This window comes from Carassius gibelio, chromosome A2, assembly GCF_023724105.1.
Source record: "Carassius gibelio isolate Cgi1373 ecotype wild population from Czech Republic chromosome A2, carGib1.2-hapl.c, whole genome shotgun sequence".
NCBI classification, from domain to species: Eukaryota; Metazoa; Chordata; class Actinopteri; order Cypriniformes; family Cyprinidae; genus Carassius; species Carassius gibelio.
Genome location: NC_068372.1, coordinates 10,363,778 through 10,376,958, shown reverse-complemented (window position 1 = coordinate 10,376,958; position 13,181 = coordinate 10,363,778). Strand labels below are relative to the sequence as shown.

At 37.3% G+C, this 13,181-nt stretch overlaps 1 protein-coding gene and 1 long non-coding RNA gene across 2 annotated transcripts; one reads left to right on the top strand and one right to left on the bottom strand.

The window, feature by feature from the left end:
* Positions 1–7,643: 7,643 nt before the first annotated feature.
* Positions 7,644–10,920, top strand: LOC128022600 (prothymosin alpha-B). Its single transcript, XM_052610322.1, has 5 exons — positions 7,644–7,810; positions 9,741–9,803; positions 9,911–9,992; positions 10,084–10,175; positions 10,278–10,920. The coding sequence occupies exons 1-5, from the start codon at positions 7,766–7,768 to the stop codon at positions 10,320–10,322; spliced, it is 327 nt and encodes a 108-aa protein (XP_052466282.1). The 5' UTR covers positions 7,644–7,765; the 3' UTR covers positions 10,323–10,920.
* LOC128022610 (uncharacterized) lies at positions 10,437–12,654 on the bottom strand. Its single transcript, XR_008185957.1, has 2 exons — positions 12,421–12,654; positions 10,437–12,098 (listed from the first exon to the last, which is right to left on the bottom strand). It is a non-coding gene; the product is annotated as an uncharacterized LOC128022610 (long non-coding RNA).
* Between the last annotated feature and the right edge of the window lie 527 nt (positions 12,655–13,181).

Sequence of the window (13,181 nt, the reverse complement as noted above, 5' to 3'; positions counted from 1 at the left end):
GCCTAAAGTGGTGACTTGGTGCATATAATGACAGTGAATAAACTACTAAGAACAAAGTCCAGCTCCTGCCCACTTGAATGATCTCCAAACATGGTCTGATTGCTCCAGTTTGATCAAGGTATGTTGCTTTGCTTTATTTAAAAAAAAAAAAAATAGGTCTTTATCCCCCACCCCATGTAAATTCATGCAGACAACCGTTTTTACCATGTATTTGACACCTGTATAATTTTTCTCTATATTGTAATCATTATGATCAGCCCTTGTAATAAAAACTTTAATGAGCTTCTGCCTGAAATGAATTCAAGTTAGCTTAGTTTTATTTTTGTTTAATGAAAATTACACATTCACTTCTGATAACAGATCACAACTGTATTGTAGACCCTTGCATTTTCTGTAAAGCTACTTTAAGAAGCGCTACAGAAATAAAGTTGAATTGAATTTTCTAACCCATGGTAAATCGCACCTGTGCATTTATTTTAAGAACTAAAATGATCATTAAATATCACATGCTCTGATATTTTGACTGTTTACATACACACACACATTATTTCCCCTATGTGAGAGCCATGGAGAGTTATATGTGGCATTGAGGGCCAACCTGAGACGACGTTAATTTTTAATCTGAAAGGAAAGACTGTTGTGATAGGGTCCATGGGAAAGTCCTCTGCTCATCTAACCTTGTCCTCTAACCTCATTTATGTGGGAGAAAATGGTGTCAGTGTCCACACTAGAAAAATATTACAGTTGCATTTACACTTATGCATTTAGTGGACAGTTCTATCTGAAGCGACCTACAAAAGAGAAACACAGAAACTCCTCAAAGCACTAACAATAATCATAATTATACAGTGCCAGGGTTTTATTTTATTTTAATTGGAATTTTGTTTTTGACAACTAGTTTAGGAATCAAGATAAGTAGAAAAGTAGAAATAGAGAATATTTTCTTCTTTTTGAAAGAGGTGATGGTCTCAGCAGGTGATGGAGGTTGGCAGCTCATTCCACCAGAGAGCAACAGAGGGTGACATTTTTGACATTTTTTTTTTTTTTTGGACTTGTTGTGAAGGAACAACAAGGCGTAGGAACTTCCTTGACCTGAGCTGGTGGGAGGGAGCATGCATTTGTATCACTGATATTAACTAGGGAATACATATGCTCCAATACATATTCTTTGCTCCAATTTCTGAAAGGGCCCAAACCTTTCACATATCTGCCCTTCATAACTATGAAACCACCAACTGACACTTAATGTACTGGAGGGACAGAACATGTCTCTGAGTCTCAGTTTTAGAGACACAGTTTTTGTGATGAAATGTGTTTTGTGGAAAAACTAAAAAATAGTCTCACAATGGTTCTCTCTGCTCCAAGGACTTGTGTATAATAAGCTCAGTTCTTGTCCCTGATGCCCAGTCACTGTTTCTCTCTATTATTTCTGTTTTCTATGTGTCTGTGAATGCTTCTTATTAAAACTAATGAATAAATACACAATGCAGCCATTATGCCAGTGACATTCCTTTGGTTTCCTTACACAGTGTGTTGCTGCTGAGGAGAGGACTTCTTCAGCGTCCTGGGAATGAAAATAACATCCCTGGATGCAATGATCTGACTTTACCAGGCAATATACAGATGAACAAAGGAAGGCAGTATTTGTAAACAATGTAGATAAATCGGAAGAAAAGGGGGGATCATTTTAGGAAGAGAATCTGAATTTCTCTGCAAGAGGTTTATTTAAAAAAAAAAAAAGAGAGATACTGTACTACTACATTCATAAACAATAAGAAAATATTTTCATACTTGACAAATAAATGATACATTTAGTTTTGTTTTTAAAGTAGGATCATATGGTTTTAACAAAATTCAGACTTTGACTGTGAATAGATTTTTTTTTTTGTTTCAGTTTTTCCTTGGGACATTAATAAATTTGATACTTTGGTTCCACTTTTCAGTCTACAGAGTAATGTTACTGAAATATCACAGCTTTTTGTTTTGTTTTTCTGTTGCATACAGTTTTTGTTCCCCACTCCTGTAAGATACATTTATATAGTTGTAGCACTTTAAATATGTACTGTAGTTTAGTGCACTTCACTGATCAGCTATGTAAAAACTTCTTAGCTTCAGGCACTTTCTGCTGCATCCTCCAAATCCTTTAGTGCACTTTATGTTATAGACCACAAAGTCATTTGAGTTCAACCACTTCAAAAAAAAAAAAAAAAAAAAAAGTAAAAAAAATGAAAAAGGTACACACTATAAGCCGAAATGTGTGAACAAGCATTTTCCCACATAATACGTTTTTTTTTCCATCACATTTTTTTAAGTTCTAGTGCACTGATGGTTTTTCTGTGTAAACTTAGACCACATCCTTTGACCATTTTGCTGCTCTTTCAGCATCCTGCACATGACTTCTGCATTTCGAAAATAACATATAAACTTAAAAGAAACTTGTATGAATGCATCTCGAGACACCATGCGATCTTTTTAATTCCTCCGTCCTAGAATGCTTTTTGTGTGAACAGCCCCATTTGCTTCAGACTTAAAAGAATGGGGAAAGAGAGCAGTGTAAATTTAGATGAAAATGTATTAATAGAGGACTGAGGTGACATGAAAACAGCCTGGGATAAATACATTGAGTCGGCTTTACTGTACAAAAAGATCTGCCTGAAGTCCTAAACTTGAGACATATCACATGCTACTATTACATCATTCGCACAACTCAATTTCAAGTTAATGTCACCATCAAAACATATTAGAGCGTTTTTTTTTTCATGTTTTTTTTTCCCCTTTTCTTTTCTTTTTAAAGGATGGGAAAGCTTCCTGAACCTTTTATGTATGATTTGTTTTACGTTCCCTAATTAAAACATTCATCACCCATGTGAATTAAGAAATCTCTGAAGCATACATTAGGCCTTTTAATGTATTTATTATTGAATACAAGTCAAAATTTTATATGAATATCTAATGATAATAAACATCATTATTATTTTTTTAATAAAATACATTTTGGTTATTTTAGTATGTTGAGGTCTATGGGTATTTTCTACATCTTGAAAGTAGATGAGCAGCTCCAGGTTCAAGCCTGATATTTTGATATATATTTTGATATATTGCAGCTGTTAACATATGAAAAGGATCGAAGAGAAACATACTTGAGGCTGCTGCGCCTCCAAGACATGCTCCAAGACACTCACCTAAAGGATTATTAGGAACTCCATACTAATACAGTGTTTGACCCCTTTCACCTTCAGAACTGCCTTCGTTCTATGTGGCGTTGATTCAACAAAGTGCTGAAAGCATTCTTTAGAAATGTTGGCTCATATTGATAGAATAGCATCTTGCAGTTGATGGAGATTAGTGGGATGCACATCCAGGGCACGAAGCTCCCGTTCCACCACATCCCAAAGATGCTCTATTGGGTTGAGATCTGGTGACTGTGGGGGCCATTTTAGTACAGTGAACTCATTGTCATGTTCAAGAAACCAATTTGAAATGATTCGAGCTTTGTGACATGGTGCATTGTCCTGCTGGAAGTAGCCATTAGAGGATGGGTACATGGTGGTCATAAAGGGGTGGACATGGTCAGAAACAATGCTCAGGTAGGCTGTGGCATTTAAACTATGCCCAATTGGCACTAAGGGGCCTAAAGTGTGCCAAGATGACATCCCCCACACCATTACACCACCACCACCAGCCAGCCTAGTGGTAACAAGGCATGATGGATCCATGTTCTTATTCTGTTTACACCAAATTCTGACTCTACCATCTGAATGTCTCAACAGAAATCGAGACTCATCAGACCAGGCAACATTTTTCCAGTCTTCAACTGTCCAATTTTGGTGAGCTCATGCAAATAGCCTCTTTTCCCTATTTGTAGTGGAGATGAGTGGTACCTGGTGGGGTCTTCTGCTATAGTAGTCCATCCGCCTCAATGTTGTGCGTGTTGTGGCTTCACAAATGCTTTGTTGCATACCTCGGTTGTAACAAGTGGTTATTTCAGTCAAAGTTGCTCTTCTATCAGCTTGAATCAGTCGGCCCATTCTCCTCTGACCTTAGCTTCAACAAGGCATTTTCGCCCACAGGACTGCAGCATACTGGATGTTTTCTCAGACTGGCCCGTCTGGCACCAACAACTATGCCACATTCAGAATTGCTTAAATCACCTTTCTTTCCCATTCTGACATTCAGTTTGGAGTTCAGGAGATTGTCTTCTTCTTCTTCTTCTTCTTCTTTCGGGTTTAATGGCGGTTGGCAACTAGGAGATTGTCTTGACCAGGACCACACCCCTAAATGCATTGAAGCAGGCCATGTGATTGGTTGATTAGATAATTGAATTAATGAGAAATTGAACAGGTGTTCCTAATAATAATTTAGGTGAGTGTATATACCTATGTATTTGCTTGTATTTTATTCGAGTATTATACAGCAAAATAAAATATAGAGATTATTTTACTTTTAATTTTATTTTAAGTTGTGAATCATAGCGGTCAAAATAGTTAAATCATGCCTTGTTTGCATTGGGTAGATCCAGACATGTAAACACTGACACAAGTCTTTGAGATGTGGTAATGTAAGGCAAATTAATTACTATTATGGGTTATAAAATTGTTTGACATTCACTGCTGATAGTTTAGGTCACCTGTTAACCTTCTATATATTTTTTATTTAAAAAGAAAAGAGAAACTGACATGCTTTCTGTAGAGGTCGCTCTCACATCCTATCTCATTCCCCTCTCTTGTTATCGATCATTTCACCAAGGGCACCATGCCTAATTTATGACTTCACACTCTTGTGGGAAGGACAGGAAGAATTGGGTTTCACCTCACCCAGTCTGAACCATTCAAGTCCGGAATTTCTCTTTCTGTACTGTTTGTTTTACTGTGCCATGTTTATTTTGTATGCATCTGAATTTCATTGGACCACATTAACTTTCACTTTATGTACTACACATACATATTTTAGAGCATGTGAATTACAATACATTATTATGCCGATGGCAACAGTAATACAATTCTAATACTACTATCACTGTATACACACAAATGATTTGAGAGCATATAGGTTACAATGCATTACCATGCCCAAAATGGTAACAATATTACAATTGTGTTACATAAAGATCACTGTATACAAGTAAAATTCTACTCTCTTAGGAAGTAGTTTGAGCCTCTAACAGAATCATTGCTGTTCAGTTATTTTCTGCTAGGGATCAGCAGAGTGTGCTTGCTCTCATTATGCTTAAAATACACCAGGCCAGTGTTATTACTTTCAATGAGCACTTTCTTTTTGTGGAAATTGCATCTCTCTTCCAAAACATTCCTAAAGGGGAAGTTCAGTGCCACTCTCAGAAACTCATATTCTTCTAGGAAAGCAAAGAGGGCAGAGATGAAACAGAGACCCACAGGAGAATAAATTACACAGTATTAATATTATCACTGACAGAGATGATGTCAGTAGCTGCTATGATATTTTTTTCCACTAGAGGGAACACATTCCTGTCTCCAAGACACTTTTTATCAGAAGAAAAAATTGACAGATGCAAATGAACAGCCATATTTTAGACCATGTCTTGATTTTTTTTAGGAAAAGAACCTCATAGTGAGGGAATACAAAATGATAGTTGGATAGTGTTTTCTAAAGCCAGATAACACTGGACACTACTCATGACTGGTGTCTGCCTGGATGTCTTGAACAGGTAATCATCTTCCGTTACTAGAAGAATGCACCTGTCTGAACCTCAGAGAGTCAGATGCAATCATCTGAGTTACTTCTTCACAGAGCTTTCCTCCTCCACATCTCCCTGGCAGGTCCACACATGCACAGTCTTCACTGCCTACTCACGAGGAAGTGTTTCTCTGTGTCTCTTGTCTTGTACAGCAATATGTACTCTGCCCCAGGGAAAATTAGCTTGAAAAGCAGGAAATTTGGCCTGATGCTAGAATTAAAGTGGAGTATTCGGTGTGAAGGATGATAAGTGTTCAGATTTCAATATTTAGGCACCTCTTTAAGATAAAAGCAGATTATAATGTTTTCACTAATGGCATTATAATATCAGGTATTAATACTGTTTATAACAAACATATAGCTATAAAAGTAATTTAGAATGTATTGAGACCTATAAATCTTAGACAATAATGGGTGGCTAATTATTTTAGTAAGTGATGAGAAGTGAAGTTAATTGTACAAACAGACAAACTTAATTTGCCTATTTTTAACTATATAAGATTGACAAGATTATATATGTATGGAACAGGTTTTTGCAAGAGATTAAGTTTTTATTGTCTTAAATTTAGCCAATGTTTTTTTTCCATATTATTCATGTTCAATCTTTTTAAGTATTTATTAATTTCGTTTATAAATACAAATACAAATAAGAATCCCTCTTCTTATTTGACAGGTAAAAAATTGTTTTGTATTATTGTTCCATTTCATTTCTATTTATTTAGTCATTTTTTTTAAACAAATTTGTTACATTTCAATAGTTTACCCTCCACCGCCACAAGATTTGATCTCACAAATCGCCATCCAGGCCAGAAATCCTGTGGAATCCATTTTCCAGGCTTTCACACAAGCTGTGTGACACTTGTGTGATTGACATCTCTGGCATCCAATAATTTCGCGCAAAGCGTCAACTGTGGGTTATGATCTTCTGGGTGTCCAATCAGCTGCGACCGACTATAAGAAGTCTCTTCATCAAAGTAGAATTTGAATGTAGGTTATGATGAAGTATCCGAAATTCCCCTCCCCTCTATGTTAGCCGGCGAGGATATGGCTTCTGCTTTGTTTAAATTATACTCATCCCGAATAAGACAGCACAAGACGTGTGTTTTAATAAAATATATAAATAAATGAATACAAATTCTAACAATATTATTTACAGATCCCTAGATGAGGAAGACGCATTTGCATTAAAACATGATATGAAACGCTAGTGGTTGCACCGTCATACATCGTGTGATTAGTTTTTACTTTATTAAAAATCCGATCATCGACTAAATATGTCTTCTTTCTGTAAGAGGTTTTGCAACTACATCGCACGGCTGGTAAATTGTTGGTGGTTTGTTTGCGTTTTCTCTCTCTCTCTCTCTCTCTCTTCTTTTTTTTCTATTTTAGCTGTTTTTGCGTTTACTCTCAGTGCTAAGTTTAGTGCAAATTCAAGGAAAGGGGAGGAGCTGCAATGCTGCATCTGGTATGAAAACTCTTTTCCAAATGCCACCCCTGCTTTGAAAACATTTCCTTATTTATGTGCCAGTGGATTTCGAACTTCAGCAATGTGACTGACTAGCTTTAAAATATGTAGGCTAACTGCTGTGTTTAGAGGTGATTTAGGAGTCAATAAGTCCAAGCAGTTCGTGGACATACGACATTTGCCAACTTATCAATTTTAATGAAGAGAGGCACGACTTCATATTTTAATGTCGTATCAACGTATTTGGTGAGGAAATGTGGACATGCGTTGCACAGATATGCGTGAAAAGCGGAGGCAGGAGGTGTGTCTTCTCTGGTGAAATACCGGCTGGGGGTGTGTCCTTTTACGCTTAGAAATACTTTCCATTGTTCCACTCTATTGCCTTAAAAACACGCCCCCTCGGAGTCCGCTGACCAATCAAACAAAACCGACCGCCTCTCTTGCTCCGCCCACATATCTATAATAAAGCCTCCTTCATCACATGTCGTCGGCATAAGAAAGCTTCATTACAATAGTGATTGTTGGAGTATACAAGCGGAATATTTTTGCTCTTTCGTGCGTGCTGAATTTTGATACAAAATATTAACTATGGCAGACACGAAGGTTGACTCCGCGACAGAAATCTCCGCAAAGGTATGACCTGATGTCTCTAGATAAACAAAATTTTCATTCAAAAGCATGTTCTTTCATTTGTTTTCTAGTTCAGATTTAAAATCGTAAAACGTGTAGGCAATTTTTGGCTGGAACCGGAAAGAAACGTTGATTATTACAAGTAAACGACGAAGTGTGCGATAACTGCTTTCTACGTGATTTAAATTGATGGATTGTAATGAGAATTTTAAATGGAAACATTTGTAACGAGCTCTTTAGCGCGTGCGGAATGAGAGCACATTCAAACGCAATTTCTCATTGTCCGGAATGTAACAGTCTGCGCGCGCGGGTTCTTTGTTTATACAAGCGTGTCAGTTCCCCTTTGAACAGCAGCGATATGCGCTGTGGACGGCAACTGATTTACCGCGTTAAATCCATTTACCTGAATTCTCTGTATGCAGTTTTTCAAATCGTAAATCTACATATGTTACGCCATTTGCACATTTGTTTGTAGATGGTTTTACGGATTCTGTAATGTAATTTTAACGTTCAACAAGGTTTTGGAGTACTCGTTTACTTAGTAAATCCCCCCATTCATTGCCGGTTAGTTTGTGGCTATAACGGACATTATGGCAGGTTTGAGAAAGCGTTGATCGGTCGATGGCTTCAGGGCTGAAAGTTTGCCGGTTTGTCTAGGTGGCTTGAAGCCTAAATCGATAGGAAATCTCAAATGCAATGATAAAACTAATTGATCACACATTTGACTGGATTAAATAAGCATAGGCTATATATTCACTTATTTCGAATTACCGCTGTTCGGGTTTTTTAACTCCACGTCCGATAACGACTGTGATGCAGGCAGCCGATACGCGGAACTTGGTTAGACGCTGAGCCTGAAGTGCATCGGGTTTCAAACGCAAGTTTTCTAATAAGAAAAAAAAAACAGTTGATTAAATAGTGTACGCGACCTGGTTGACGTTTAAGACATTGTGGTCGCGGTGCCGTTGTCGTATTCGAAAGCCCTTTAAACTCGCAGCTGATCTGCAAGCTCGTACATCGAATAATTATGGCTAATGCTCTCGTTGAATATTTCCGACGAGTTTATATTTTTCCATGTGTGACGGCAACGTGGGCTCGTTGGTTTACTAGTATGAAGCCAGAGACGAATTTAAGGGGGCGGCCCTAGTTGATGTGGTTGATAAACGGCTTAAGGGCTAAGGATTATATAAACGAATAAATAAAAAAATCAACTGATAAGGCTCGTTTAACTACTTTAGTTGGGCTTTAACTGAAATCGAACCCATCAACGCAAATTCAAAGAGGCCATGATAATCTGCCGTTTTTGACAGCTTGTGGGCTGTTTTTTTTTTTTTTTTTTTGCCTACGGTTTCTTGTCGATTCTGCGACTGCGCGAACTAAATCCAGGTTAACGTGACGGCGGCGATAGTGAAGTGCATGGCGAACTCTGTCGTGTACGGAATGAACGGTGGTGCAAGCCGAGCGTGCGATTTCTTTGTCCTTCAGAGTTCGGCATCCGCTCAGTGAACCACAGTTCATTGGTTCTGAATGAGCCATCATTATTGGTGGTTTAATTTTTTTTTTTTTTTTGCTTTTGTTTTTGGAGCTGCGATGTTAGCGTGTTTTTACTCACCAAAATATAGTTTCTTATTGAATTTACCTTTTACAGTACTCACAGCCGCCAAAATCTCATTTAAGGGTCAGATTACAAACGAGCTCGCTCGGCAAGAGGCGGGAGCAAGATTCTTTGATGGAAAGCTGAACTGTCCGCTGCAGCCAATGAGGCGTCAATGTCAGAGGGGCGTCATTAGAGATGCAATTTAAATTTGTGCGCATAGGGGGCGTTTTGCTCACGTCAGTCGCAATCTGCATAGACTCTGCCTATTGGACACAGATGGCTCAAATCTGATGAAGTTAAATGTTTAAAAATTTCTTTTTTTTTTTTTTAATGTAGGACCTGAAGGAGAAGAAACTCCTCGAGGAGAAGGAAAATGGAAAAGATGCCACTAACGGAAAGGTAAATAAATACTAGGACAATGTTCTTGACCTCTCTTAAAATTCAACAAAGTATTTCATGGACATTATGCTCTTTTACAATGACCTTTTTTTAAAACGGGTTAACAGGAGAATGAAGAAAATGGAGAGCCTGAAATTGATGATGAAGAGGATGATGAGGTGGATGAGGAAGATGAAGAGGAAGGAGAGGGTAGGTGCAACTTTAATGTTCAAATTGTTCTGAGATGACAAAATTAATTTGATGGCGTCTTAATCATGTGGTTACTGGTCAACTTCTATAGGTGATGAAGATGAGGACGACGATGATGAAGATGATGATGAGCTAGGTGGAGGAACAAAACGGGCTGCTGATGATGACGATGAAGAAGATGAGGTACAATAATGAATTGCTACCTAAATACTGGATCCGATTGATGGTGGTTAACATCCTGAGTCTCTGTAGTATATTTTTAAATAAAACTTATTTTTTCTTCAGGATGATATTGACCCCAAGAAGCAGAAGACGGATGATGATGATTAAAGGATTGTTTCATATTGTGGAGCAGGAGTAGATGCCTCTGCTTTAACCCAAACCGTTGGAGCCGGTGGCATAAAGGACTCAAATACATAAAACATGGTCATTTTCAAGTCAGTCACCCATGTTAACCAACTTGACCCCAATTAAAAATTTTCTAGAGGACCGACCACATCTCAGATTTTCAGCATTCACAATGAAAATACGCAAGACAAGGATTTGTTTGTATTTTTATTTACATTTTATATTTTTGTACATATATTGTGAAGAGGTCAGCCACTTTATCATGATCTCCTGTGACCAAAACGGTGCTTCTTTATGGAAATTTTACTTGTTTGGTTTGACCATGTCTCAATATTTCAACGTAAATACAACATGTATAAAATCAACAGCCATTGAACTCAAGAGCATTCCAGTAAATTTTATGTATGAACTTTAGTTGTACCATAAACTAGTTTTTGTATGAGAGGGCAAGGCCAAAGAAAAGGAGTTTTGGTTTCTTTTGACTTTGTTTTGTCTACATTATTTGTTTTACCTTGGCCTGTTTGTTGTATGTGTGGAGTTTGTTGTTCAACAATAAACTTAACTTTTATTTTGTGAGTTACACCTCTTATTGTTTTGTTTGTTTTTCAAAATCCCATAATTCATTGTGACAGACTAAACAAGCTAGCTGTAGCTAGAAAAATGTAAACCGGTATTGCTAATGCCTGTCCTTCAGTATTATTTGTTAACTGGAACATCTGATGCTCCACTTATTAATTCAGTTCATGACACACTCAACTTTGATACATGATAAATGTAAGAATTGGAGCACTATTCATTTTCCAAGACCACTTTCTAGACTATTTATTAGTACAAATAAAATTAATTGATTTCATGTGGCTACATAAAAGCAGCATTATTACATGGTTTAGGAAGTTACACTCCAAAACATTAGATAGATATTAAAAATGGCATGGTTCCACAAAATGTGAATCATTTGCAGCCAAAATGAAAAAAAGTGCCAGTTGTTTTTTCGTTCTCAACCATATAAACACATTTTTCTAAATCTAAAACCTTAAAAAAGCAGGTTTTCTATCCTAAAGATTGAGTTTACACTCATTTACCTCTTTAGAAAGGAAATGCTACTCCGATACTTCCAGAAGCAGGCTTTTAACGCATTACGTTCTTACATCTGGTGTTCTCACTGCCTTCGCACAGCTGCCAGAGACTTCCCCACTAGACTTATAAGTGCAGGTCATTTGGCTCTGCAGACGTGAACTGTGTGTGTGTTTGGCTAAAACACTGGCTGATGTCATGTCTAAGTAGGCGTCTATTTCAGGCTTACATGTCAGGGTCAGGTTTGAGGAGAGTGAATACTTGTGGTCTAGACTGTAGAACGAGTGAGTGTGAATGTGTTTGAAACCACTCAGTCATCTTATGCCTTTTTGTTTCTACAGAGACATTTACTTCGATAGAAATCCTCAAACCTTCTATGATTCCATAAAATAGACCATTCAGCTCAGAAAACAATAACTTATAAGAAAATACTAAATATTCCACATTTCATTTTTCAACTCACATTTTGTCTTACCAGTTCATCCCTTGCATCTCTCTCACACATTTCCCAGTTTTTAGTGCAAGCATTGGTTTGATCATGATAAAAGGAGCTGCTTAGACTAGACCGAATGGCAGCCTTCCACCAGCCTTCATCGAAGTGCATCTCAATATGCAGACAGCAGCTCGAGGGTTTGAGGTTCCAGCAGCAGCACTGCTGGTGTGTCACAACAGCACGATGCCAATCTATCAAACACAACATGTAAATGCATGTCAGGATGTTGGCAACTGAAATTCTGTGAACATTCATGTAGTCTTACTTACAAGTAACAAGACGGCTACATTTCTCAGGCATACTAAGGTGGCTTACTAAGTAAGTTAGTATGTACTTAACGTTACTAAGTTGGCGATAAATTGGAAATGAGGTAGTGAGCATTTAAAACACGCACTAACTGAAACAGCAGCAAGGTGCTTAACAGATACTAACGTGGAAATGCAGCTAGTTAACGATAAATCTGCCCCAGATACAGACGTTCAAATAAGTTGACACTTTAATTACTAATCTTACCAGATGTGCAGACGTATACGACCCGATTCGAAGGATATCCCGTTTAAGATCTCTCCACGATCATTCTTTTTTTTTTTTTTTTTTTTTTTTTATGAAAGCCAAATGAAAAACTAAAACTGGACAAATCACAGGTAAACACAGTCCATGACATGCTGAGGTCCACGTAAAATAATGTCTATAACATCTGCAGACGTGCAGACTTCACGAGTTCTCGGTAGATATGACAAAGTGAAGCGCATCCCATTCAAATAAACCGTCAACCGTTTGTCTCTTTAAAATTCAGTGCTCTTCTGCCGCCTACTGGCAAACAAAGCTATTGCACATCAGCTGCATCACATTAAGGAACGGAAACGGTCTCCGTGTAGGTTCAACTTATTTTGAAACTTGAAACGCGTTCTGTGTGACCCGGATCAGTGAGTAAATCTCATAACACACTCAAATAAAATCGATATTTTTTAATTGATTAAATATATAAAATATAAAAAATATATTAAATATAAAATTAATTTCATATTACAATGTTTTCTTCATATTCAATAATTCAGAGTCATTTAATAAGATTTAAACTAAGTTTGATTGTTAGACTAGACAGTAATTCACATTGGTCTATTGACTAAGTCTTTAGGTGATTGAAGTAGTGTAACATCATGGAACTTTAAGATAGCCTTATTAATATTCTATGGTATTTACATTATAGTCCAAAGTGCATCCATTTTTTCTTAGTTCCCCCTCTCCTTCCAACCTTTATCCAGCAATTTTTA

Excerpts from the sequence above, each read along its gene's own strand:
- LOC128022600 (XM_052610322.1), top strand. The coding sequence starts at position 7,766 with ATGGCAGACACGAAGGTTGACTCCGCGACAGAAATCTCCGCAAAG. Across the intron at positions 7,811-9,740 it reads CGACAGAAATCTCCGCAAAG|GACCTGAAGGAGAAGAAACT; the intron begins GTATGACCTGAT and ends TTTTTAATGTAG. Across the intron at positions 10,176-10,277 it reads ATGACGATGAAGAAGATGAG|GATGATATTGACCCCAAGAA; the intron begins GTACAATAATGA and ends TTTTTTCTTCAG.